This window comes from Mastigoproctus giganteus, chromosome 7 (assembly GCF_048544385.1).
Source record: "Mastigoproctus giganteus isolate SK-2022 chromosome 7, ASM4854438v1, whole genome shotgun sequence".
Classification (NCBI taxonomy): Eukaryota; Metazoa; Arthropoda; class Arachnida; order Uropygi; family Thelyphonidae; genus Mastigoproctus; species Mastigoproctus giganteus.
The window spans coordinates 54,100,449-54,128,316 of record NC_143581.1 but is presented as its reverse complement, the minus strand read 5'-3'; the positions used below and the strand labels follow the sequence as shown (position 1 = coordinate 54,128,316).

At 35.7% G+C, this 27,868-nt stretch overlaps 2 protein-coding genes across 2 annotated transcripts in view; both read left to right on the top strand.

Moving 5' to 3' along the window:
* LOC150082902 (lysine--tRNA ligase-like) overlaps positions 1 to 14,968 on the top strand; it is an 89,470-nt gene extending 74,502 nt beyond the window's left edge. Inside the window, exons 13-15 of the mRNA XM_090376904.1 lie at positions 2,007 to 2,150; positions 4,086 to 4,339; positions 14,948 to 14,968. Of these exons, the coding sequence (XP_090233030.1) occupies positions 2,007 to 2,150; positions 4,086 to 4,166 (225 nt within the window). The 3' untranslated portion in view covers positions 4,167 to 4,339; positions 14,948 to 14,968. The remainder of the gene's footprint in view (positions 1 to 2,006; positions 2,151 to 4,085; positions 4,340 to 14,947) is intronic.
* Positions 14,969 to 23,306: 8,338 nt separating this feature from the next.
* The window catches only part of LOC150082901 (lysine--tRNA ligase-like), an 85,785-nt gene continuing 81,223 nt past the window's right edge, over positions 23,307 to 27,868 (top strand). Inside the window, exon 1 of the mRNA XM_090376903.1 lies at positions 23,307 to 23,351. The gene's annotated coding sequence lies outside the window, so the exon portion shown is untranslated. The remainder of the gene's footprint in view (positions 23,352 to 27,868) is intronic.

Genomic DNA, 27,868 nt, shown 5'->3' with positions numbered 1-27,868 from the left:
GTTCCTGTGAAGTTTCACCTTTCTAGGTAAGAGTATGAACTTTTTGATATTCCCTCTTATATTTGTAAAATGAATAAGGACATTTTTAGAAAGTTTGATTTTATTTGCAGGTAATTTTGTGCCATTCAGTTGAGATTCAGTTAAAAAAAAAATAAGTGAGATTTAGAAGATTGTAAGTGGAGATAGACTTCATTGCAATTAAAATTGAGATCATATATATTTGTGAAATGAATAAGAACATTTTTAGAAAGTTTGATTTTATTTGCAGGTAATTTTGTGCCATTTAACTTATTTTCATTCTTTAAGGTGAAAATTTGAGAATAACATAAGTATGAAAGAATAAAATTTTTAGATATGCTGCATAACTGGAAAAATATACTCAGTTCATCAACAAAGGCATAGCATAATTAGTATTCCTGTCTTGGCTTTTTTAGGCATAATTTGGTAGCAGAGTGCTGACAGGTGCTTAATTCTTAACTAAACTTCAGTTTAGTCCATTCAGATGTGTTTTAAGGTATAGAAGAAGTACTGGATCCTTTTTCCTTTCTCCTTTCTCTATCTCTCTTACACAAAAGATGCAAAGAAAGAAAAGGAAAGGAAAACCGAAACTTTGCTTTAGCATTCAGACATTGTTTTGGCCACTTCAAGCTTCCATTATGCAGGGTTTTTAATCATTGGTTACTATGGGACAAAACTAGACAAGTCTGGCAAGAATATATTCTACAATGGGAACTGCACATGTCTGGGCCACCATGTATGCAAAAATTGTAAGACAACATTGCAGAAAATTGGTAAAATGAGCATACCTCACAATGTTGGAAGGATATAATAATTTAGAAAACTTTAATTATTTGCATTTTATACATATAATGCATTTTTATGCAATATATTTATAAAAATTACATATAGGTAGACCAAACATTTTGGGATTCTTTGATTCCCTCATCAGTAGCAAATAGCATAAAGATGTTACAAATATCAGCAAGCACTTACTATTGTAACAAACATAAAGAAATGAAAAGTAATGAGTCAAGGATCTGAACTCTTACAACAAAGTAGCCAGGAGATTCTCTATCACAAATTCTCATTAGATAGCCTGAAGAGAGATGCCTCTGGATGGTCTTTTAAGTTGGAGCACTGAAGCCTTCTTGGCTGCAAGTCATGATAAGCACCTGGGAGAGAGAGAGAGAGAGAGAGAGAGAGAGAGAGAGAGAGAGAGAGAGAGAGAGAGAGAGAGAGAGAGAGAGAGAGAGAGAGAGAGAGAGAGAGAGAGAGAGTTGGTGCTATTACACTGGATCATGGAAATCATCAATCACCCTAATATGTCTGGTACTTTAATGCTCAGACTTTTTTTCAATAGAGATGTGGCTCCTCTAATTCCAAACTTGCTTACAGTGGTTCACATCTGAGTAGTCTCCTCTGGAATTTTAAACATTCCTGGCATGGTGTATTTTTTGGGGGGGATAAACTCGGGGTTGCTGATAAGACTACTTGAAGATGTAAATGGGTGATCTCACTGTAGAGACTGATGAGACTTTTGCAGAATTTTTTAATACAGCTGGAAGAGATTGGGATGATCTATATTTTCAGTGGTTTGTGCACATCACTTAAGCTTTCTGTCGCACAAGTGTTTCTGTTGGCTCTGGAAGACTACCTGCCTACTTTTAACAGGATAGTGTTTCTATAAATGGGAAATTAAATTTTTTTTTTTTTTTTTTTGTGGTGATACTTTTACAGAGAATAAAATAATTCCAGTTACAAGATTTAATAATACATAATTAAATCTGGAGAGGGCACCAAATATTGTTGTATTCTTCTATATTATTGTTCAAAATTAAACAGCACTAGAAAATTTATGACAAAATTTTAATATTAGAATTATTAATTTTTTTGATTTTATGTTTAAGTAAATAAATTTTAAAAGATAGTCCTTTTTAAAGATAGTGAAAATACGGTTGATTACTCAGATGGTTTATTAGTTCATTTGTTCACATTCAATATTTCAGGATAAAGCAGCTGGAGATGAGGAAGCTCAGCAGATTGATGAAAATTTCTGCACAGCCCTTGAATATGGATTGCCACCCACAGGAGGTTTTGGAATGGGGATTGATAGGTTTGTTATGCTACTAACAGATTCCAATAATATCAAGGTAAGTTTCCATAAGTTCTAAGGAATGGTTATTTTTCCTTTTCAGAAAAAGGAAGTATAATGTAGTGAATGCAATTTATATTGATGTTATTTATAATTTAATAATAAATATAATTTATATGTAAGTAGCTTGATTTGTTATAAAAATAAATTGGCTTATGTATCAATTACCCGAAGCTCTACCTGTTAATTTTTTATTACTTTGCTAGTAGTACAAGTGAAAATCTCACATATTCTCCAACAACAGCCACACATTTTCATCAACATTCTATCCACTTCTTGAAAGCTATAGTGAAGACTTATTGACCCCACTAGTGAATTGCTGATCCTAATGCAGATTATGTTACAAACTTACATCCATGGATATGATTTTTCAGAAGAGCCAGAAGTCACTTATGTAGTTCTCTGATTGTGGATCATGTGGCAAGAGTTCAGATTTGTTGTCTAAAAATTACATTACCACAGTTAGGTATTGGATTCTTTTTCCTTTCTCTATGTGTGGAGATGTGAATGTCATGGTGAAAGACCAAATTGTTCCACATTACTTCTGGTGTCTTCCATTGCAGAACTGGAAGAAATTCGTTTTTCACTACCTCAGTGTAACTTGCTCCAGTGATTGCCTTACCCTTTGGTTTGAGGTTAGCCAAAATGACCCACCTCTTGTGAGTTACAGAAAATGGCACAAGGAACCCTGTCCTGAGAAGCTACCATGTGAAATTATTTGTTGGCGGCAAGTCTGCATGTTTCAGTCGAATAGATTTAGCATTTCATTTTTGAATTAACATATTCGCTGCATCCTTGTAGAAATATGCAAGTTCAGATTTTTAATCCACATGGAAGGGAAACTACCCTACTTTTACCCTGCTGCCTTTTCAATCCAGATTGACTCAATCTTGGGTCAGAAAGGTTGTTGGAAAAGTCAACAGCAAAAGTGTTAAACAGTGGAAGTTGATTCATTTGTTGTTGGTTAAGATTGACCTCTCAGATGAATCCTGGATCTTTCCATATTGTGCAATCATGGATGCAGAAATGTGTGCCCTTGTTTGTATTTTTTTTCTGCAATGAGAATTGGGACACTCACAATGCGAATCATTAGTTGTGTTTAAGTTTGTGCAAAATATCAAAAGTTGAACCAATTGATGTGCAGCACCCTCCTCGACACTGACACAGTGGTCTTCCATCATAAACTTATCAACTTTTTGACACATTTTGCTAGTCATGCTTGATTTCGGCCTTCTAGGCTGTGGGTCATTATCAGTCAATGTTTGGCCCTTGTTGAAATGAAACATTACCTTCAGATAGTGTTGTCATCTAGGATTTACTTCCCACATACTGTTTGCAGTTCTCTATGCTTTTTCAGTGCCTCTTGAATGCCACACATTTGAGAATGACTTATTGTTCATTTCAGCCAAGATCCATGTTGCATTTCTCTGTCCTTATTGAACCTCCTACCTTTAGGTTTATGAGTGAAATTAAAGAGAATGAATCCTTTATTTATGTGTGTGGAGCTAACTTACTAAATTTTAGACAAACAGCAATAAAGCAAAACAGCATATAATTTTCCTCTCTCTGAAACAACACATGAAACTTTTATTAGGCAGCACGAAAAACATGAAGCAACATTCCTTCACTGAACAGTTTGGATGCTCTAAGGTTCAAGACAATTTGATCTACCATATATGGTAAAGAGGAGGTTACACTGTAGTCACTACTAGCAGCTGTTACAGCAGCCATATATACATGTGCTCAATTAACAATGGACAATTGTTAATCCATTTTGAGGCACTGTGTAGATTCTAGCATGTGTGGCTAATTATTGTACTTAAATAAAAATATTGAAACATAGAAAGCATACTAATACTTAAAAAATATTTATACTGTTAAATCTTCTACACTCTGAAGTGTCCTAGGTAATTAATAAATATTTATCTTCTAGGAAGTGCTCTTTTTTCCTGCTATGAAGCCTGATGATTCTAATAAACCAAAAGAGAATGAAGAAATTGGGAAGAATTCCTAAAAATAAAAGAAACAGAAAAGAAAAAAAGGACATCCGCCGAACTGTAGTGCCTATGCTTCGGTGTTTTAAACTGTTTATAATAATAAAGATTTTTCAAATAACAAAACTTTTGAAGAGATAGCACAGGAACATTTGGAACTCTTTCCCCATTAACAAATTGAATATTATAAAAGGTAGATTATTTTGCAAACTTTCATTTTAGACCTTCTTTACACTTATTGCAACCTATTTATTTATTATTATTTTTTTAGTTAAGTGAATTTATTTTACATAATTTATTAGTGTAATATTTGGTATAAATATCAAGCTGAATGTATGAAATCTTGTGATCTATATTTAAAGTGTTTGCAATTCTTGGCCTTGGAGTTCTAATAATTACATCAGTAATACATATATGCAATATATGTATATACACTGCCCTACTGTTAATATCCAGACACCTGTCTTTAGACAAAAAAGAGCTTTTATTGTGTCATTTAATATTTTGTGCTGAAACCTTTTGCTTTTATGACAGCCTTCAATCTTCACGGCATACTCTCAACCAGTTTTTTATATATGTTAGGTGATATGTTCCTCCACTCAGCCTTATTCGGCCTTGTTCTTTGGGTGATCTGGATGTGCAGTACCCAATGATCCAATACATTCCAAAAATGCTCGATGGAGTTCAGATCAGCACCCATGCCCTCAAACCACTCTGTTACGACCGGACCAGTATGGCATGGTGAGTTGTCTTGCTGGTACAGGTATGGGCCCTCCCTGAAGTATTGCTATAATGTTGTAAGTGCATAATTGTCCAGGATGTCCCGGTATTGCACAGCATTCATGGTTTTGTCAATAACGACTAATGGGCCCCAAGCCAAACCACAAAAACCAGCCCCATACCATGACACTGCCTCCACCAAACTTCATTGTTGGGAAGATAGAACCAGGAAGGAACTGTTCCCCATGGCATTCGCCACACCCAGGAATGACCATCAGACTGGTAGAGTGTGAACCTCAACTCGTCTGTCCATAAGATTGTTTTCCGCTGCTCTACAGTCCAGGATTCATGCTCCTTACACCGTATTAATTGGTGTCTAGCATTTGTTGAGGTGATCAGTGGCTTGTGAACAGCTGCATGACCATTGTAACCCATATCATGAACTCTCCTTTGTATTGTACTAGTGCTGACATTAGTTCCAATACTCTCACAGAGGGTTTGTGTGACTTGAGACAATGGCAAATTACGATTTGGGCACACAGTTCTTCGCAAAATTCGCTTGTCCTGTTCTGTTAGTTTTTGGGCTTTGCCAGACCGTTTTTCACAGATTCAATCCCATTCCTCTGCCATTTGCATATGATGTCACTAACCGTTGACTCTAGGGATCTTCAGAGGGACTGCAATGTCTCATACAGAATGCTTGCTTATGTGGCATCCTACTATCATTCCACGTTGGAAGTCTGTTAATTATATTGAACGTGTCATCTTGCATGTCCACTTTTGCAATTGTCTGTTCGAAGCCCAGTGTGCATATTTATAGCAGGTTCTGTGACGTGTTGCATGCATAGGACCTGTTTCCCCATCCATGGAGGGATGTCCGAATATTAATGGTAGGCAGTGTATATATATCATAGCAATCTGTAGAGTTTTTATTAGGCCCGTTGACGATTTTGTTAACCTACCTGAAGAAATAGTTTTCCTGTTATTATCGTTTTTAATTTTAAGGCTAGAAATGGAATCTCCGACATAAAATTTTTTTTTTAAACTATCCTTTCACACTGTTGATACTATATTTTATCTAAGTTAGCTATTATATAAGTAACACTTATGTAATACACAATAACTAACTGAAAATAGCTGGATACTGCAGATAATTGGTAATCTGAAAAAATAAATATCTTTTGTTTAATTGTACAAGGGGTTAACAGTAGTTTAACTGCAAAAATAAACAAACAAAAATATCTTGCTGCAATATACTTTTATACTGCAGTATAGACTTATTTTTGAATTAAGAATAAAATTTATTGTGACAGTACACCTTTTGTATATTAAGATAGGAGGATTGATTGTCTTGAAATTGAAAATTGATATTTCGCATTTATGCTTGCCATGCAAATATTTAATAATTTTCACAGCATTTTTGATAGAATATTAAGAAGTGACTACTGCCTGATACAAATTCAGGAATAAATATTCTTAAGTTTGTTCAAGGATGTTTATTTCTATATTATTTATTTAATTTTTGTACCTTCTAATAAATTTTATTCAGTCTATTAGAAGTATTTTTAAAAAGATGTTTTGTAAAATTAAAATGCTTCCATTGTTATTGCTAAAAATAAAACAAAATTTATATGTCTTTTTTTTTTTTTTTTTTTTATAAATATGTAGTTGCTTAAAAATAGAAACTAATTTTTACAGTAAGCAATAGTGAGGCATAGAATATTGCAAAATTCAAAGTTAAGCTTGCCACTAAAAATATTGTTAACTTCTGTTGTAGATAAAAGGAAGGAAACATTATGTAAAATATATTTAGTGTACTGAATTTCAAAACATTTATTGTGGTAAGGTGTGCTATACTTCATTATTTTTTGTGATGATAACATGTCATAATAAAAAAATAAAACGTATGACTGCAGTCAGCAGCTCTTTGATAGGTCTCTCAAGCTGAAAGTAAATAAAATAATAAAATTTTTTGTCTGTTTTAATCAGTGATAATTTACATCACTATAATTTTCATAAAGTAAGGGGCGATGCCACACGAGTGTGTAAAATGTCGCATATATGTGGTGGCTTACATTCTGGAATGTAACCAATGTATATGTATGCTGCAGCCTAGATGAGTATTTTGAACATTGTGTCTGACAGCATTCATTTTGGTGTGCACTGCATGTACACACCGATGCATTTTTGAAACCAGACGAATGATCAACACACTTTCTTGACTGAGCAGCAGAGTGCTACTGTATCAACTACGTGTTTGATTCTGAAAAATTTATTAAAAGTAACCCAAAATTTTTTTATTTGTTTTTCTGTATGCTGTTTATTATTTATTACATCTAGATATTATTTTATGCAATAAAATAAAAATGCATAAAACCTTAAAGGTATCGAGTTACTATTTTTTAAATTACTTAAACTAAGTTAGAGCCCTTTGTGTGTTTTTTCAGCCAGCAGGACTTAAACTGCCTATAAAACCATTGCTAATGTTATGATTTTGTAGCCCACTGTAGCCAGATTCCAAATTTGAAACTAAACAGCCAACTAATACCTGTACATGAGTTTTTTTTTTTTTTTTTGAGAATACTTTCCCTCCTTGAACACATTAAACAGTTGAGAACCAACAATACCACAAAACAGTAATATGTATTTGCAGAACTTGCAGTAGGTTTTAGTATAAAATCACTGTTAAATATGTCCTCAGTGACAGTAGTGGCTTCATCACCTTTCACTCATTTTGAGAGGTGAATGTGAATTGCATCGTAGACCGGAGTAATTTCTAAAGGCTTCATCAATCAATTCTCTAGCTTGCTTCAAGAGTGCCCTTGTGGCTAGCATTGTTTCAGCCAGAGAGGCAAGGTTTTTTCCAATGAGTTGTTTTGCATTTCCCAGCCCATGCAACATGTAGACAGTTCTAAACACTTGTACAGACATAATATACAATGGTGCAGTATGGTAATGTGGGAAATTGCTAATGTGTCTAAAAACCAACACAACAACAACAACAACAGCTTCTCAGTGAGAAGCTGCAGATCAGAAAGTGAGACTTTTTGATCTCTCAACAGCCAGTAGGTGATCTCTTTGAAATGACTGATGAAAAAACAAAGAAAAAAATAATACATTTAGCAATGTAGTTTGTTTGAAAGGCAAAGTTTCTTCTGCTGTGAGTGATATATTCACTAGATTTAAATCCTCCTAGCACAACAAAAATGAACTATGCTTACAGGAGACAGTAAACAAAACAATGATCTGTTTTCACAATTTTCATTGTCAGAAAAGTCAAGAGCTCGTTGAAGCTATGTATGTCAATATTTTGCTTCAATGAAAATAATTTTTGGGATACTTTTGTTTTGAGATACTTGTCTCATTATGACCCCAAGATATTTCTCCTAACATGGAAGAAATAGGTATCAAATACTTTTAGCCAGGAAATGACAGCATGTTGCACATTACTATTAGTTGCAAATTGCTTATCAGCTAGGTGCTCCATCAGGGGTCTGAAGAAATGAAAATTGCCTGGTGTGAAATTGGAACTCTGTGGCAAGTGAGGACTTCCCAATTTTAGCACAATAATAATTTGCAGGTGCACTTGGCAGCATTGGTGTTTAGCATTGGCAAAAGTCCAGTTTGTTTCCATGCCATGATGTTTGCTCTGATATTACCCATTACATACAAAAAACAGTCACACTGTATACCTCTATATATTTGACCGTGTTTCCAGTAGTCCTGCCATCTGATGGTATGGTGATATGATATGCATGTGGTGCAATCTCACAGTTGTACAATGAAACTGATGATGTATATGCCCTTCCCCATCTGGTCAAACCTGTCTATAAGTATGTTTGTTTCGTATATAATATACTGTTTACCTTGTTTTATGAGATGCGTGTGTACAGCCCTTTAGTATACTCATCTGCCATCTCTTACTTTTTCCATACCTGTAGTAACAGAAAAAAATTCATTTGCAAAGCAGTTTTTATCAATATCTGAAAGAGGCTGGCATATGGCATGTAAGATGCCCCATCGTTTTCAAAACACCAGCAGCCCCAGTCTTTCATTTTGAGGAGAGTGCCCTTGTGGCTAGCACAGTTAGTATAATCACACCAGGTGGAAGAAACCCAAGTTTGAATCCCATCAATGATGCAAGGATTTTTATGGGCCTTTTTCACAATGTGGCTGAGTTAGCCTGTCTTGGGCAAGGATAACTCTTTTTTCATCCAGCAAACAGCAACTCAACCACAGACACACCCGAATTACAGACATATTATATATGGTGTAGTATGGCCTAAGTTTCTGATATGCCTAAAACCCTACTACATTTTTGGGAGCACATAGAAGTCACAAGAATTTGTGTCAGGGGAGTATATAATGCACATCATGCAGTTTAGATTGTGGAGTGCTGAAGGATAAAATACTGTATTAGTATGGTTTATTAACTATGATACAATCATAGGCAGCAATCAGCATCAGTTTCATATTGTTTACTTCATGCATATTCTGCAGCATCATGCCCATGTACAATTTCTCTTGATTCATGAATGCTCTAATTTAGCAAACATGGCTTAAACCTGCATTTTCTGATGGAGCACAAAGGTGCTCCATCAGGAAAGTGCAATAAGGTAGAAGCATGTGTAACACGCTTTTACCTTATTTAGTATAATCATTGCTCATCTACATTACTTTCACAATGTGCTTGCTAGTCATTATCTTACTTTGCCTACATGCTCCACTTCTAAGAGTAAAAACTTTTACAGTTCAGTATAACTGCTGCATACAATACTAGTGCTACCTCCCTCCTACACAGCACTTATACCATCTGAGGTCGATATTGCTGAATATATGGTTGTTTCCATATTTTTTTTTAATCCTTGTGTTTTCCTACTACCTGGTTTTTATGTTTTATATATATCATCATTATCTGCCATTTTCAATCTACTGCAGGATGAAGGCCTCTCCAGCAACTTTCCAGTTCCTTCTGTTTTGTGCAATGGCCATCCATTTACTGCCCACAAACTCTTGAATTTCATCTGTCCATCTCCGTTGTTGTCTTCCTGGTTTTCTTTTAGCTCCTCTTGGATACCATTCTGTTATTGTCATTATGTCTTCGAGCTGTGTGTCCAGCCCAAGTCCATTTCAGTTCTTTGTTTTGATAAGAATGTCCTTTACTTGAGTTTGCTGCCTAATACATGTATTTCTTTTCTTATCTAACAGTCTGAATCCTGATATAATTTATTTGTTCCATTCTCTGTGTTGTGTTCAGCTTCTCTTCCATTCTTTTGGTGAGTACCTAAGTTTCACTTCCATAAGTCGTGGTGGAGAGTATGTGTATTGGTTCATTATTTTACTCAGACAAACTGGGATATTGCTCCTCAGTATGCGATTATATTTCCTGAATGCTAGCCATCTGAAATTTATTCTTGTCTTGACTTCCAGCCATTTATCATTATTATAGTTAATGACTTGCCCAAGATAAGTATATGAATCCACCTTTTCAATTTCTGCTCCTTCAATGATTATATCCATTCCTGTGGCATACTTGTTCATCATTACTTTTCTTTTAACCATATTCATCGTTAGTCCGAAATCCTTACTAACTCTGCATAACTGATTAAGATTTTCCTCTAATTCTTCGGGATCATGGCTTATGATCATAATGTCATCTGCAAATTGTAAATGATTTAGGCCATTCACATACTCCTTTCTGCGACTAGCCAATCTTCTGAAAGCTTCAAGGGCAGCAGTAAACAACTTTGGTGATATTGTGTCTCCTTGTTGAACTCCTTTCTCAATTTTAAATTTGCTACTGTCTTTGTCTAGTCTGATAAAGGAGGCAGCATTCTCATATATTTTGTTCAAAATCCTAATGTATGGGATGTTTATGCCTTGCATTTTTATGTATTAAATTTTGCCTATTGGAGTTGTAATCTGAATAAAACTTCAACCTTTAATCTTTTTTTTTTTTTTTTTTTATCAAAATGCTAACACCAAAAAAAAAAAAAATAAAATCACATATGAGTAGGTTACACTCCAGTGCCTGAAACATTGCCTTATGCTTTATGGAGTTGAATGCCATTTCATAATCTACAAATGCCAGGCATAATAGTGTTTTATATTTGTTTGCTTTCTCTATTAGCTGTGATATTACGTGAAGGTGATCCCTAGTTGAGAATCCTCTCCTAAAGCCAGCTTGCTCTTTTGGTTGATTCTCATCAAGTGTTCTTTCTAATCTGTTAATAATGACACTTGTGAACAACTTTTAAATGTGGGAAAACCAGCTAATTGGTCTATAATTTCCAATTTCTCTCTTTTCTTATGCAGCAAAATTATGATTGCATTATTCCACTCCTTAGGCATCACACCTTTCTGATGTATTTTGTGGAGAGTCTTTCCAGTTTCTGTGTCGTGTCTCTTCCTAATTTTAACAGCTCTACAGTAACTTCATCTTCACTTGGGGCTTTTTGATTCTTCATTCTTTCACTATATATATATATATATATATATAATACTTTATAATATTATAATTATACACTGTTATAGTACTATAGGATTTTGTTTTATAACCATACATAACCTTTTTAGCTTTAACTTTCATTGAAACGAACATATATATGTATCAAAAAATGTATTGTATGTAAGCATTATTGGATTTATGCTTTTCAACTTGCACAAAAATCTTTGGAATGAATTAACAGTGTTTGGGACTTACTGTATAAATAAATTTACATCAGCAAAATGTTAGTATTAATACAAATATTTAGCAACTTTTGATATTTATTTCTCACTTTGACATCAGTAAAAAAAAAAAAAGTAAAATGCAGCCATTATCAACCCACTGCAGGGTGGAAGCCTCCTCAACAATTCATGCTGAGGGAAATGGACCATAATCTGCCACGCTGGTCCAGTGCGGTTTGGCAGATCGACCGTATTCAGCAGTCAGGGGCTTGAACCCCGGTCTACTCAAAGAGCGTGTGCTACTGCACTCCCGCTCCTGTCCACTCGGCTACGGAGGCCGTTTGACATCAGTACCAGGTAGTTATTGTTTTCAGTCACAGTATTTATTTGAATACCATGTATACTCCATTTTTTTGAAAATCAAAAGAAAAATTGAAGCAGCATCTTCCTTTTTTTTTCAGTAATGTTCAGTAGTAGTTTTCTGCCATCGGGTGTATGTGACATCACTGTATACCATTGCTTCTCATTGCTACTGGTTCTCACAGTCATATAGTTTTCCACCTTTTTCTTCAGTGTTATTTCAGTGGGTTTGAAATAATTTGAAATAGTGGTTGATCTGCATTTCAAATCTGTGATGGGATATATGAATGCTGATTTTACATATTAACAATACAAAAACAACCTATAGTAAATTAGCAAAAGCTCTCTGATCACTAATACTGAGTAATTCAATCATTTCTTTTTTCCTCCTCCTCCAATTTCCGATTCAACTTTTATTTATGTTTTATCTTTTTCTTTTGAAACATGTTTCCTGATTACTTCCCAACCTTCAATTTATTACTCATAGTAAAATTGTATTAGGTACAATCTGTACCTAAATTTGATCCTGTATTTTTTATGCATTAAATTTTGCCTATTGGAGTTGTAATCTGAATAAAACTTCAACTTTTAATCATTGCTTTTGTTTTGTATTTTTTTTTCATCAAAATGCTAACACCAAAAAAAAAAATAAAAAATAAATAAATAAATAAAATCACATATGAGTAGGTTACACTAATTTTTTTCCCATTTTTAAGCTTAACCCATAATTTCAAAAATATTGGATTTTATTTTGACTTCTAACCTATTTATTATCATGACTTGACCCTGCTGAGTTTTCTGTTACCATTTTTACAGCTATCAAGGGGTAGCACCCAACTCAACTAGCCAAATATTGGCTAGTATTTAGGTTCAGCAGAACCAGTATGACAACTACAATGGAAATTTCACAAACTACTCCTCACTCTGGAGACATATGACAGTGATTCTTTCTTTGACTCTTCAAAAATAACAGTGACCTGAACTATCACAGTGAAAAAAAAAATAACAGTGGCTTATGGAAGTATAACCTTGATTACTGAATATTACATTTAGTAAATACCACGGACTTATAAAACAAAAATGGTATTACTGAAAAATTGAGTTCATTAAAGCCAAAACTGTGCATTAGTTTAAGGAAGGTGTTTCATTATTTTTGTAATAAAAGTTCAGTCATAGCATTGCTATTTCCTTTTATCTTTAAAAATAGCAGTCCCATATTTTTTCAACTGCCAAATTTAAGACTAATTCTTTGTATACAGTGGAACCTTGATTTTCTCTGCTAATGGCAGGGAGTGGGTTGTTGGTTAAGCAAAAGTACAATTTATTCACAAGAAATTTGTATGTAGTACAGGCATAATCAATTACAAAAGAAATTAATCAGTTTATTCACAGGAACTGCATGGTTTGTACGTACAGTATGTATGCTTTACTGCAAGGGAAATTAATATTTAACTTAATTTTACATTTTTTAGAACAAGAATAGAAGATAGAATTATTAACTTAATGGAAATAATTTGATTCTTCAAACAGGCCTCTGAGGTTGGGTATATTCATATTATAGTTTTAAATGTTTTCCACCAACCTTATGTAGAAATAAAACACAACGAAAACTGGAATCTTGATAACTATGTATTTATAATAAATTACATTTGCCTGTATTTACAATAAATTATATTTAACTTTACAACTAAAATATATAAAATATACATTAAAATATACTGGGTTAAGAACAATAAAACCATAAAATACATTAAAATATACTAAATTAAAAGCGATAAAACCATAGCTTTCGAAGGCTCCTGCCTTCTTCAGCGGTATTTTCTTTGTTCTGCTGTGCATCTTTAAATACCTGCAGGTTCATGGTACTCATCACGTGTTTCATTCCCACATGTTCCATTCTCTTGTGTTATGGAACTGGAAGTGGCTCTGGAGTGGGTCATATGGAACCGTTCATCCTCAGAACACTGCAGAACAAAGAAAATACCGCTGAAGAAGAAGGCAGGAGCCTTCGAAAGCTATGGTTTTATCGCATTTAATTTAGTATATTTAATGTATTTTATGGTTTTATTGTTCTTAACCCAGTATATTTTAATGTATATTTTATATATTTTAGTTGTAAAGTTAAATATAATTTATTGTAAAATACAGGCAAATATAATTTATTATAAATACATAGTTATCAAGATTCCAGTGTTTGTTGTTTTATTTCTACATAAGGTTGGTGGAAAACATTTAAAACTACAATATAGAAATAATTTGATTTCCTTTTTTTTTCTTTTCTTTTTTTTTATTGAAACTATTTTTGTGTACAGTATATTGGTTCTAATAGATCTGTGCAGAGCAGAAAATCAGTAATATTTGACTGCCATTTCAACGACAACTATTGTATGTATATGGTGTAGTGAGGAGAGTTCATGGCTAGTTTAACATGCATTCATGCATTGTGGAACCCATGGTATGTTTATTTTTTAAATACAAATAAATATTGCCATCTACGGTATATTGCTTTGTTTTTGTGACAAACCAAAATTCAACTGTTCACTAATTTCTGAGAGAGGGAGGGGCAGAAAAAAAATACTGATGCTAAGGGAAAAAAGTTAAATAACATGGGAAAAAAATGGAGGTCAGGCATAGATAATCAAATACACCTTTGATCAAGGCATGTATAATCAAGATTTCACTGTATATCATTTGCAATATCAGTGTAATGCACAAAATGTTATGCTTATGATTTGAAATTAAAACATTGATTGCATTTGTATTTTGCTGTTTGAAACAGTGTGAAGAAATGGTTTAATGTTATAGCAGCATTCATTCAGATAATTGACAATTCTCTGTCATTTCAAGACTTGAATTTGTGTTCTGTTTTATAACTTTTTAAAAAATGAATAAATTTTTTTTTCTGTAGACTTTGTCAAAGGTTTTTTAGACCAGTTTAGTCTAAAACTAGACTGCCTCTGCTTCATACCATTAGTACCTACTTGTATAATAATATCTTTTATGTCCTTAAATTATAATATTTTACAATATAACTAAACTTTTGTCCTTGCAGATGTACCCTAGTTCAATTCCACCTATCCTTATTTCCCTGTTTCCCTGATAATAGTGTCACCAAGAAGAGCTACAGTAAAATCTCATTACAACAGATTCCTTGGGGGAACAAGAAACATTTGTGTGAAAAGTGTTATGTGGAATGAATAATCAAAATTTTAAAAAATTGGACAATTGAATCTAAGAAAACTTGAGGAGACCAGTTACCTGTTCAGCTTTGTCTTGATTATTGATACCAAAAATTTTTAATTTTTAAAAATTTTGAGAAGTAACATTTCATTGTATTGAAATTTTGTTTTAATATAGCTTAAAATTATTCTAAACACACCCATTATTTGTTAAAACAAGTTCTGCTATACTTTTCTAATATATGAAAGTAATTTCCTATAATTTAATTAATGTATTTGTCAGCTTATAAGATGCTGTGGTGTCTTATAAGACACCCCCTAATTTTGGAATGGTAAATTTAAGGAAAAAACTTAAATTTATTGTTAATACAATGAAAATTTAAAATTCAATAAGAATGAAACACAAAAGCAAATAAAAAAAAGTATAGGATTATTACTCTTATTATTTTAGTATTATTCAACTTCAGATTCATTACTGACTTGATCATTATCCTCAACATTATCATCCTCTTCACTAGTATCACTGTCACTCATACAATACAGCAGTCTTAACATCATGCCATGACTTCAGCACCCATTCACACACTTGCGCTATTGATGGACATTTCATCCTTCCCGCAAGCATCATATCATGGTTTCCCTTTATCATCCATCCATTTATTCCATTGCTCCTGCACATTATTCTTGAATGGCTTATTGATGCTGACATCTAAGTCAATGAAATTTCATCCATATTCCCGATTTGGCTAAGTTCATAGTTGCATTTTGTTGCAGGGTGATTTTTTTAAAGTATTTATAAGGAAAAAAATGTGCATCTTATAAGCTGACAAATACAGTAATAATAAAATTATGAAATACTACTAAGTTAAATGAATTACAGTGATTATCATTTTGAAATCATATTTAATAAGACAAACAGAACTACAGGATATAATTTATCACTTATATTCACAGGTTAATTTGTTAATTTTGGTTTTCAGTGTTTTTCATAATGTTTTGCAAATTTTAAGATTAATGTGAAATTTCAGTTTTAGTGCAGTTGGAGATGAGTGATTTCAGGTTCTACTGCATTTTGCTGGAGTGAGTCACTTACAAAATTATGCCTCTTTCATATCCACATCTGTTTTTTTTTTCCATTGAAAGTAAAAAAAAAAAACAGTACAGATATTTGTCATCTCACAGACAGCAGCATCACACTACATTGTTTACAAATAAAAAATACAGTATATATAAAAATAAATGAATGAAAAGATACCAGTACATAATCAGTCAGAAATATGGAGAATTGTACTGAATTTTTGTCTTTTGAGACTTCCATTTTATGTTCAGAATAAATACATTTCTTCACATAAATACTGTACAAGTTTCTTTATTCTTTCCTTTCCCATATTTACAATTATGGGGTGCTGCACCTGACATTGTTCTCAGTAATGAGTTTTGATAAGACAAAAAACTAAATTAGTTTTTATTCCCTAACCAGTCATTATTTTCACATATATTGTTTGGTTTTTTTTTTTCTTTGTAAGCTAATACATTTTATTCAGATGCGGACTTTAAAAAAAATTAATCTTATAAAGCACTAACAAATAATTGATGGCATTTGAGACCTAGAAATATTTACATTAAAATATAATTCTTTATAAATACTGTATTTCCTGGGGAGTAGTGCCTCTGCTCAAGATGCATGAAGTTAGATAAACTATAATTGCTCTTTGCCTTCAACAAAGTGTATAGATGCTCCATTAGCAGTTAGTGGATACACTTCTTTTACACTTTATTTAGATTTTAGTTGCAAATAAGAAACAAACTGGAAATATAAAAACAAAACTTGCAACTAAAGTAACAAAAACTGAATGGTCATGCTATTGCACATTTTTAATTTAATTGGCCATTCATCTGAGGCAACATTAAATTAGACACTGCCTAAGGTTTTCCATTTCAACCAACAATGACATAGGTCACTTTCACACATCTTAATTTATGCGTCCTGACCTATGTGATTACACTGATGAGCCAAAGCATTATGATCAGCGAGTCGTTATGCAAATCAAAGCAACTGCAGGTGAACTACGGTGTGTGTTGGGACACTATAAAAAACACCTGATACTGAGCTCCGTTAATCAGTGTTACCCTTGTTCAGATGGGAAAGGCAGCAGACTTAAGCGAGTTTGACAAAGACCAAATTGTAATGGCCAGATGACTGGGTCAGAGCATATCCAAAACGGCACAGTTTGTGGAATGCTCACAGTCAGCCTTGGCTAGTACCTACCGAAAGTGGTCCGAGGAGGGGGAACCCATGAACCGACAGTGAGGTGTTGGACTACCATGGCTCATCAATGCTCAAGGTCAGCGAAGGCTCTCCTGGATGGTACGTGGAAACAAAAGGGCGACTTTGGCACAACTAGCTGTTAATTGGAAAGCTGGTGATGGGAGTAATGTGTCATAACACAGTACATTGAACCCTGCTGAAAATGGGGCTGCATGGCCTCTCCGAGTGCCCGTGCTAATCACGGTTTACTGGTGACAGCACCTACAGTGGGCACACCAGCATCGAAACTGGACAGTGATTGGAAGAATGTTATCTGGTCCGATGAATTACGTTTCCTGTTGCAACATGTGGATGGCCAGGTATGTGTGCGTTTACCTGGGGAAGTGATGGCGCCTGGATGTACCATAGGATGAAAACAAGCCGGTGGCATTGTGCTTTGGGCGATGATCTACTGGGATACCCTGGGTCCAGTCATCCATGTGTTGGGCACTCTGATGTCTACCACCTACCTAAACACCATTGCTGACCAGGTACATCCTTTCGTGGCAACGGTCGTCTCCTCTGGCAGTGCCGTCTTTCAGCAGGATAATGTGCCATGCCACACTGTCCAGATAGTTCGAGACTGGTTAGCAGAACATGAGGAAGACTTCCAGATATTGCCCTAGCCTCCAAATTCCCAGACATGAATCCCATTTGTAGTTTGTGTTGGAACAGCAACTCCGATGTGTGGCATCTCAACTACGGACCTTAGAGGAGTTAAAGGATCTGCTGGTTACATGATATAACGAGACATTTAGAAATCTTGTAGCATCCATGCCTTGCCGGGTACAAGCTGTTTTGGCTGCACATGGAGGACCAACATCACATTAGGTAAGGGGTCATAATGTTTTGGCTCATCAGTGTATATGATTCCTTCTTTGAAATGCATCTAGTTCTTCATAACTAGAGATAGGATATAAACTTCACAGTCTCAGTAAACAGCCTTCCTAGATTTTCTTCCTCTATATCACCAATACTCAGTTAAAGCTTTTTAGTCTGATCTGCATAATAAGAGCACTTAATGTATGCAGTTCATATTCTGCTTCTTTACAAAAATAATATTACTATCACTCTGACTTAAATGGAATACCTTAGTTTTAAATGGGCCATATCCGGTTATAAAATAAGTCGTGAAGATTAAAATGAAGCCTAAGCTCAGTCAGCAACCTAATTTCCACGAATCTTCTGTTGTTCATATTGCCCAAATTAGGACTGGATAAAATACCACGAATCTGCTTGTTTATGTTTCATTTCCCATGTTCTTGTTATTGCTGTAGTTGAGAGAATTTCTCTGTTCAAGGAATGCACTGCTTTATGTACACAGGCAGTTATAATTATGTGTGGAAAAGTATACAGAATGAGAGAACAGGACATCTAATGAATGAACTTCAGTCATTATAGAATTTATCTAACCATAGTACAAAACCATTTTGCTGAAACAATGACAGGCAAATCAGAAAATTTTCAACATGACAGCAGATGCTTAAGTTATACATGCATAAAGCAAATCTTAAGTAGGAATTTTATTTAATTAAATAGAATTGCTATTTTAATTGCTAATTTAAATATCTATTCAATAGTGCTACATGAGACAAAGGGTAAACAGCACCCATTATCAAGCCAGTTCAGGATGGGAGCCTCAATGTTGAGGGAAATGGACTGTAATAAAATGCTGGTCCAGTGCAGGTTGGCAGATCGACTGTATTTAGCAGTCAGGGGCTTGAACCCCAGTCTACTCAAAGAGCGTATGCTACTATAATCCCACTCTTGACCACTTGGCTATGGAGGCTGTCTGCAGATCTAGAGATACACTGTGCTGCCACTTTATTAGCTACACCTACCTAGTAGCATGTTGAGTGTCCTTTAGTCTTCAAAACAGCCTGAATTCGTCTAGGCATGGATTGAACAAGATGCTGAAAACGTCATGCGGGAATGGAGTACCATGCAGACACGAGTGTGTCATGCAGTACCTTGAGATTCGACGGAGGTGTAGGCCTGCAGCGAACAGCCCTTTCCAGCTCATCCCAAAGATGTTCAATAGGATTGAGATCCGTGGACTGAGCAGGCCACTGCAGCAAAAAAAAGTCATTGTCATGTTCCTGGAACCATTCCATAGTTATTCGGGCTTTGTGCACCAGAGCATTATACTGCTGGAAGTAACCATCTGACTGAGAATAAATTCGACATGAACGGATGCACTTGGTCAGCAACAATGTTTAGGTACGATGTGGCATTCAGACGTGAATCTATGGGTATCAATGGACCCAATGTGTGCCAAGAAAACATTCCCCCACCACTACCATGCACGGTAGTTGTCAGACATGACAGGTCCATGGATTCATGTTATATGTTGTTTTCGCCAAATTCTGAGTCTTCCATCAACATGATGCACCAGGAACTTTGACTCGTCCGTCCAAGCAACTATTTTCCAATCCTCGATAGTCCATTGCTGGTGTTGTTATGCTCTCTTGTTCTTCATTGATAACAAAGGTATGCGATGTAGATCACTAGTCGCGACAAAGTGTGACTAGTGGTCCGTTGTGATATTTTGTTCTCCGCACTAAGGTTGTATTCTGACGTGATGTGCGACATTGTGGCCCGTCTGTTTGCTTACACAATTCTAGCCATCCTCTGCCCTCTTATCAATAAGCGATTTCCTTCCACAGGAGTGCCGTTGAGAGGATGTTTTCTGTTCGCTGCACCATTCTTGATACACCCTTGAAACTGTGGTGCGTGAAAAAGGAGAACTGCCGTTTCAGAGATGCTTTGTCCAGCACATCTTGAACCTACTACCATGCTACATTTGAAGTCCGTTAGATCACTCCTTTTCCTCATTCTTGCTACGGTTTGTACGCTTAATTGATACTCGAAAGGTTATGCTGCATTTATATCCGCAACTGTGGTTATGTGACTTGCAACGTTGTGGGACAAACCATTTTTGTGCACAGCAGGGTTGTACCTAATAAAGTGACAGCACAGTTTAGATACATGAATCCACTTATACAATATACATAAAAACATATATTTAAGACACAGATCCAGTTAGTCCACTCCAATAAAAGGTGCTCAGGAACTACATTATCTAACCCCGTTAGAAAGGAAGATCACTAAAACACCATCAGTCCATCAATTATAAAAATGCACATTGATGAAGTCAGACTTAACAAAGATGTCACTAGAAAGGAGAATTCACATTGGTTGGCTTAATTCAATGAAGTCTAAAAGAAGTGATGGGTTCACCAAAGATGTACTCTCTACATGAGGTACACGCTGGCAGACTGCAAACTTAACAGCAAGTCCAAATAAACCAAATTAGGTACACCCATCATCAGCAGTCCATCAAGTACATATGATCACTAAATCAGAAATGAATCCAAGCTGAAACTCTTGGTAGCACACAATTCAACAGAGGAGATGCAACTAGGTAAATAGCAAATATTAGTTGGCTGAGCACAGTCAAGATAACACAAGTGCACCACCTTGACGGCGAAATACAAATGCATTTCCAACGTTTCTGCAACCCACAATGCTGCGAAAAGAAAATTATTTGCAAAATTCAAAAGTGATGTAGTTTTTTTCCCCGCCCCTCTAACAGGAGGATTCGCAGAAAATTCCATTTTGACGTTCTTCTGATATCACCCTGGCAATTTTTATGGGCCTTTTTCACAACGTGGTTGAGTTAATCTGTCTCAGGCGACGGTTGCATGGTTTTTTCTCCTGGAAATTCGGGTTTTTTGGCAGGCAAACAGAAAATCAACCACAGAACACATGCAATTGACATTATACGGAGTATAATATAAATTGCGTATACGGAGCAATTTGGTCTTATTCGCTAATACTCCTAAAACCTTATGACAACAACAAGTGACTTTTCAGGTGACTTTAATATAATATAGTACGTAGTTTATTTATTTATTATTTTTTTTTTTAAATCCCAGTGAGGCTTTTTATCCTGGGAGTCCCTGCTGGCTCTCGATGCCTTTGAGTATGACATTTAACTCTGATTTGCATCATTATTATTTATTTTTTTCCATTGGAGAAACATAGCCATAAAAATTTATTAATATACATTGAGTGATCACTCAATTATGACCACCTACGTAATACTTTGTAGGTCTTCCTTTTACCCTCAGTACAGCATCTATCCGACGTGGCATTGATTCAACAAGATGTCGGAAACGTTCGAGAGGTATGGCCAACCAAGCTATGTATAATGCGGCCAGCAACGCAGATATGGAGGTGATTGATGTATCCAGACGCCTGATATGCCTTTTCGTAAAGTCCCACAAGTGCTCTATGGGATTGATATCGGGTGATTTCGGAGGCCAATCGATATGCTGGAAGTCAGAACTGTGTTCCTCAAACCATTCCTGCACAAAGCGCCCGATGGCTGGACGCACTTGCATCTTGGAACACGCCATCGCCATTCGGGAAAAAGTGTAACATAGCGGGGTGTACACAGTCAGCAAGCGGTTGACGATAGCGGAGACCACTGATACGTTGCTCTACATGTACCAGGGGTCCAAGTTCCTGCCAGTGAAACATGCCCCACACCATACAACTGCCTGCACTTTTGATACCATGCATGATGGATCAAGAGCCTCATATTGTTGACGCCAAATCCGTACACGACCATCCACAGTGTGAAGTAAATAACGTGACTCATCCGATCAGCACACCTTTTTCCAGTCTTCTAACGTCCAACTTGCATGCTCTTTGCACCAGGGGAGTCTTTTACGCCGATGAACCTTGGTTAGGAGAGGATTCCGTATGGGTGTGCTGGCATAGCCCATACGTGTGACGCATGGTCAGCGCACCCTTTCGCTGACCTTTGTAGTTTTTCCGTTGGGTCGTTGTTTGACCATATTGACGTCAGTCCTCGTACACTTTAACTACGGCGGCTGTCGAACACCCCACCAGTTCAGCCGTTTGGGAAATCGAGGCACCAGCTCGTCGAGCACCCACAATCTGTCCTTTATTCAGTGTTAGTCATAATTCAGTGATCATTCAGTGTATATGGTTAAAATCCATTATTTGGGTACCACTTATCTCCGCTCAGTGGGTGTGCTTGTAAAACGGAGTGATTGTATGTAGAGTTCTGTGATTGGGTGATTATTGTGAAGGCGTTTTCTTTTATGATTGTTTTATGTCGCCGAGGAGGAGGTGCTTAACTTAGGTAAGGCGTTTATTCCCCCCATCCCGCTGTTTTAAAATCGGAAAACGAGTTCCCAATTTAAAAACAGCGACAAGTGGCGGGACAGAGGCTCACATCTGGTGAGTATGGGCTTGGCACAATCAGGATCCTGAGCTGGATATCATCATTCTTCTCTTCTTGGTGATTTCCATCTACTGCTGACTCTCTCTCAGGGTAACTCAATTTTTTTTTGGCTACTGCAGCATAACTCTCAGGCTTCCTTGCACCATATGGTTAATAATAATAATAATAATAATAATAATAATAATAATAATAAACACTCAAGAAGGACAGTGGCCGTGATGGAATCCTGCTTTGGAAAACCTACAATCGCTGCTTTGTTCCTGTCCGTTTGTCGAAATATGGACTAGTACCCAAGATCTATATATATGGTAAAATCCAGATTTTTGATTTAAAAAAAAAACCAAAATTAATTAAATATATATATATATATATTTTTTTTAAATTTTTTTTTCTATATATAACACAGATAGGAAGGAACCTGTGGGGTAACAAAATTGTGTTTTTAATGATAATTTTTTCCAGATTATTTAATATAGTGTCACTGTTAAAAATAAACTTTTGAAGTTTCCCAATTTCAGCCATTTCTTTCCTTTATCCTCCTCTCTGAAAAAAAAAAAAAAAAAAAAAAAAAAAACCTGCTGAATTTGTCCATGCGTGTTTTAAGCTGAGTTCTTTTTTTTTTATGTTCCCGCTAGATGCCGTTGGTGGATCACCTGTGGCGCGCTAATAGTAAATTAAAGAGCGGAAAAATGTATGTATTGAAAAGTTGTGAAGCATGCAATTGATCCTCCGAGATTATGTTGATAATCAATTATTGGCAGAGTCTCGGTTTATGAATGTTGCACTTTTGATTTATGAATGTTGCACATGTTAGTGTAGGATCACTCCATCTCCAATTGTTCAGATTAGGAGGGTTGTAGGGGTATGACGGTATTCTGGTGGAACGTTACTGAAGCAACACCTAAAATTATTCTGTGTAGATTATTATAATCAGCCATATGGTGCAAGGAAGCCTTGAGGCTTTTTTTTGCACCAGCCAAAAAAATAAAAATAAAAATAGATAAAAAATTCCGAGTTACCCTAAGAGAAAGAGAGCCCGAGCAAGTGTCAGAAGTAGAAGGGAATCGCCAAGAAAGAATAAAATGATGATATCCAGCTAAGGACCCGGGGTGTGTTGTCCTGAAAAAGGTTTCTGTTGAGAAGTTTCCTTTTCAAAGTTAAACTTAAAGCGTTCAGGGAACGTTTTGAAAAACTTTCAAGACGTTTTAAAAAATATTGTTTGCCGTTTACTTATTCGCTCACGCCTATAATTGATTGCGTCGTCCGAAAACGTGCACTTTTGAAAATATTAGCGTTCAGATATTTAACAAATACACGCGGAAATGTAATCAAAAGATTTTATATTTAACAGTTTCATTCTGCAATAACGATTTGAAGGTTAGATGAATGTCTTGACACTCGCATGAAATAATGTGTATGGTGAATAGTACCTTGGAGGTAAAAATAAAGAAATTAACAGTTTGTTAAAGCTCTGATAACATTTGTGCGTTTAATTTTTTTTTTTAATTAACTAAAAACTGTCCCAATACATGAATGCTTTTAAACTCTGTACTTCATTGTAAAGCCTTAAATCATTTAAAAGATTATTTTCTATCACCCATGACACCTAACAAAAATTACCATTGCCTGTAAAGGGCTGGAGAAAATAGTCAATTTGGAAAATACTAGAATCCTAATAATTGTCAAAAGTGCATGTTTTTGTTGATTCTGATATCCAGACAGTGCAGTTAATTACCACTCGAATGCATGCACAAATTGGTAACCAGCAAACAGTTTTTATAACACTTTGAAAGTTTTTCTGAAAGTTTCTACAGTGCTTTAAGTTTAATTTTGGAAAGGCAACTTGCCAACTGAATAACAGTTAGGACTACACCTCCTACACAGAACAATTCTAGAAAGTGCATACTAGGAAGTGTTTACTGCAGGAGTGTGTTAATTGTGTAATGGCACCAGGGGTTTCCCCCATTCCTGCTACTGCAGGAGTGTTGAACCAAAGTAGAAAAGTTATTTTGTTGGAAAATAAATTAAGAAAATTTTATTGCTGTGAGACTGTCTTCCAAATTATTGAGGCCTAAATATTGAAATGACTGATGCAAAAACAGAATTATGATATAGAAGCTTAAAAACAGGATGTTGCATAAGTCTGAAATCATATTTTCCACACTTTGTTACAGTATTTTCTTTATGTTGCAGTTGTGGCTGATGGCACAACTGCAACATAAAGATGTTGTGATGATGTGAAAGTAATTCTGTTGTGTGGAGGTCTTAATCAGCAAGGGTTGCAAATATGTTTAATGCATATTACCTAGAATAGTCTAGAATTACCCATACCTGTGTATGCTGGTTGCTGGCAAAATTAAAAAGATGGGGTCGGTGTTGGATAAAGAATGTGGTTGGCCTTCAGAAAGAGTTTCTTGTGGAGCAACAATAACAGTAGTGCTTGGAAGATTTCACTTAATTCTTACAAATACAAAGGGTACTAGGAAAGTTTTGCAATACAGCTTTGTTTATTTAATTTTTTCAAAGTAATTTCCTCTACATTCAATACACCTCTCCATCCTCCGAAACCAATCTTTAAACCAGTTTTGCCAAGTTTCACTAGGGAGTAAAGCACACTCGTTGTCCCAAGCCCGTAGAAGGTCCTCATCACTGGAAAACCGCCTCCCTTTTAGCTTCATTTTCACATGCGGGAACAGTGCAAAGTCGCAGGGAGCAAGGTCTGGACTGTAGGGAGGGTGCTCGAGAAGTTTCAGTCCTGTCGTGGTCAAATATTCGGTGCAGGCTTTGGCGCGGTGAGCTGGAGCATTTTCTTGATGGAGGTACCAGGTGTCCATTCTTGACTTTGGCCGCAGGTTCTTCATAGATCCAATGACTTTAGGCAGGCATTGTTCAGTATACCACTTAGCTGTGACTGTCTTCTGCGTGTCCAAAACGACACGTTCCACAATTCCACTCGATTTGAAAAATACAGCTATCATTTTCTTCTTTACAGATCGGGATTTTCTGACAATTACGGGTGTGTCGTCATCATCAAAGACCCAAACTTTGTTTTGAGCCTTGGTCGGCAGATCGTAATAGTACAGCCAAGTCTCGTCACCTGTCACGATGTTGTTCACATACCGAGATTGTCCCTTATCAAACTTTTTTAACATCTCCCAGCACCAAGTCACACGTCGTGTCATCTGCTCTTCAGTCAGTTGATGCGGCACCCAGAGAGAACAAAGTTTCTTCACGTGCAAATGATCTTGCAGAATCGAACGAATTGCTGGTGCATTTAGGAATCCTCCAGAGTGAAATTTTCCCTTTGGAATTCTCTATACCACCTGAATATCGTTGTACGATGTGGACAATCATCATCTAGTGCAAGAGTCATTTCTTCTAAGCACTGGTCTATGGTTAAACCACGCACAAAATTATACCGCAAAACTGTCCTTATCTCATTTCGTGACCACGATGCCATCGCAAGCACTTTACACTCTCACTACTAATGAATAACTGAGCCCATAGACTTGGCGCGGTGGCTACTATGCACGTATGAACATGTCTCAACATGCAGCAACAAGCAGCTTCCTGTGATTCATTGTTGCGTCATATTGCAAAACTTTCCTAGTACCCTTTGTATATGTCAGCAGAAATTGGAATGTCAAAATTCAGTATTCACTGCAGTGTAGAGAGAAATCACTGTTATTCTTGCTAATTACAAATCTTAAGATATTGAGAAAGGATGATACCGATTACTGAAAATCACAATCCTAGTTTCAGAACCCTTCTTTTCAGTCATGAGGCTAACTTTTGTGTGCCAGGTTGAGGTTAACTGACAAAACATGTTACTGGTCAAAAGTAATTAGAATTTTAATGCACTTATATTTCAAAGATGCAAGTGGACTAGCCTGTCTAGGGAGTAAGCTGATAACCATGTTATAGTATGGTGTATATCTGGAAGGGCCGGATAATTAGCCCATCAATCAAAATACAGTCACAAGTGAGGTGTATCACCATATATTGCAGAATGAAATTTTTTAAAGTATTCTCACTGAACAGGGAAAATATCTGTAATGATTCCTGCAAGATGGCAAGCTTGCTCATTACAGTCAAAGTGATTGGATGAATAGTTCTCTCAACATTGGAGTAAAAGATGGGTACTAATGGAATGGCCAACACAAATCTTAAATGGAATGGGCAACAATCATTTGACCTCCAAGGTGCATACTATGAAAATGCACAAAGTTGAGTATCTTAAAAAATGAACTGTCACTGCATTCAGTGAGATCATATTTCAACAATTCATGCTAATCTTGTGAATTGGCAAAAATGTTTTTACTGTAGTGTTCATGTGAATGGTATACATATTACACATTTTGTAATACTTGCCTATGATTCAGACTTATTGGACACCTGTAGGTTGTGGCTCAGTACTGTAGTCAGGTGGAAAAGGGTTGGATAAAAATTCATGTATTAGGAGAGGCAGGACTATACCAAAGAAGGAGATCCAAAATTTTTATTAAATAGTTAACAAGGTATTTGGGGGACCAAAACCAACCATACACCGAAGCCACTGTACAGTTTTGATGGGGGGGAGATTGAAATTTGGAAACACTTAAACCATGAAATAGTTACAAGAAATCAGCACTGTCAATAGGGCTATAGTTGGAGCAAGGTGGTCCTCTGCTCCTATTACCTCCCCATAGTAAATGTTACCTGGGTTGGTATAAAGGCAAAAAGTGTTATTTTTAGTCAATTACAAAACAATTAAAACATAAGCACCATACTGATATCTTTCAAATGACATTCAGTAGGAACTGATAACTGACTTAACAATTACATCAGTATACACTAGATATGCATAAAATTTTAATGCATTGATGTTTCAAGAACACAGTTAGCATTTCAAGTCTGTAAAATTCTTTACTTATGTAAACTCTAGAAGGAAGGGGATGAATCAGATTTGTCCACTTGATATTGATGGTTTGACCTTTAATGATCATGCTCAGGTAGCTGACAAACTGAGTGAATATTTTGCATTCACACATGAGGAGTTGTTGAGGGAGGGGAATGCTAGAAGTTTATGAAACTGGAAGGCAACTAAATGATTTTATAATAACTGAGAGCAAAGTGGAGGAAAATTTTTTTTAGGGAAGCTTTTAATACTATTGCACGTGGAAGACTACTGTACAAGTTGGAGCAGTATTGTGTTAAGGGCAAATTGCT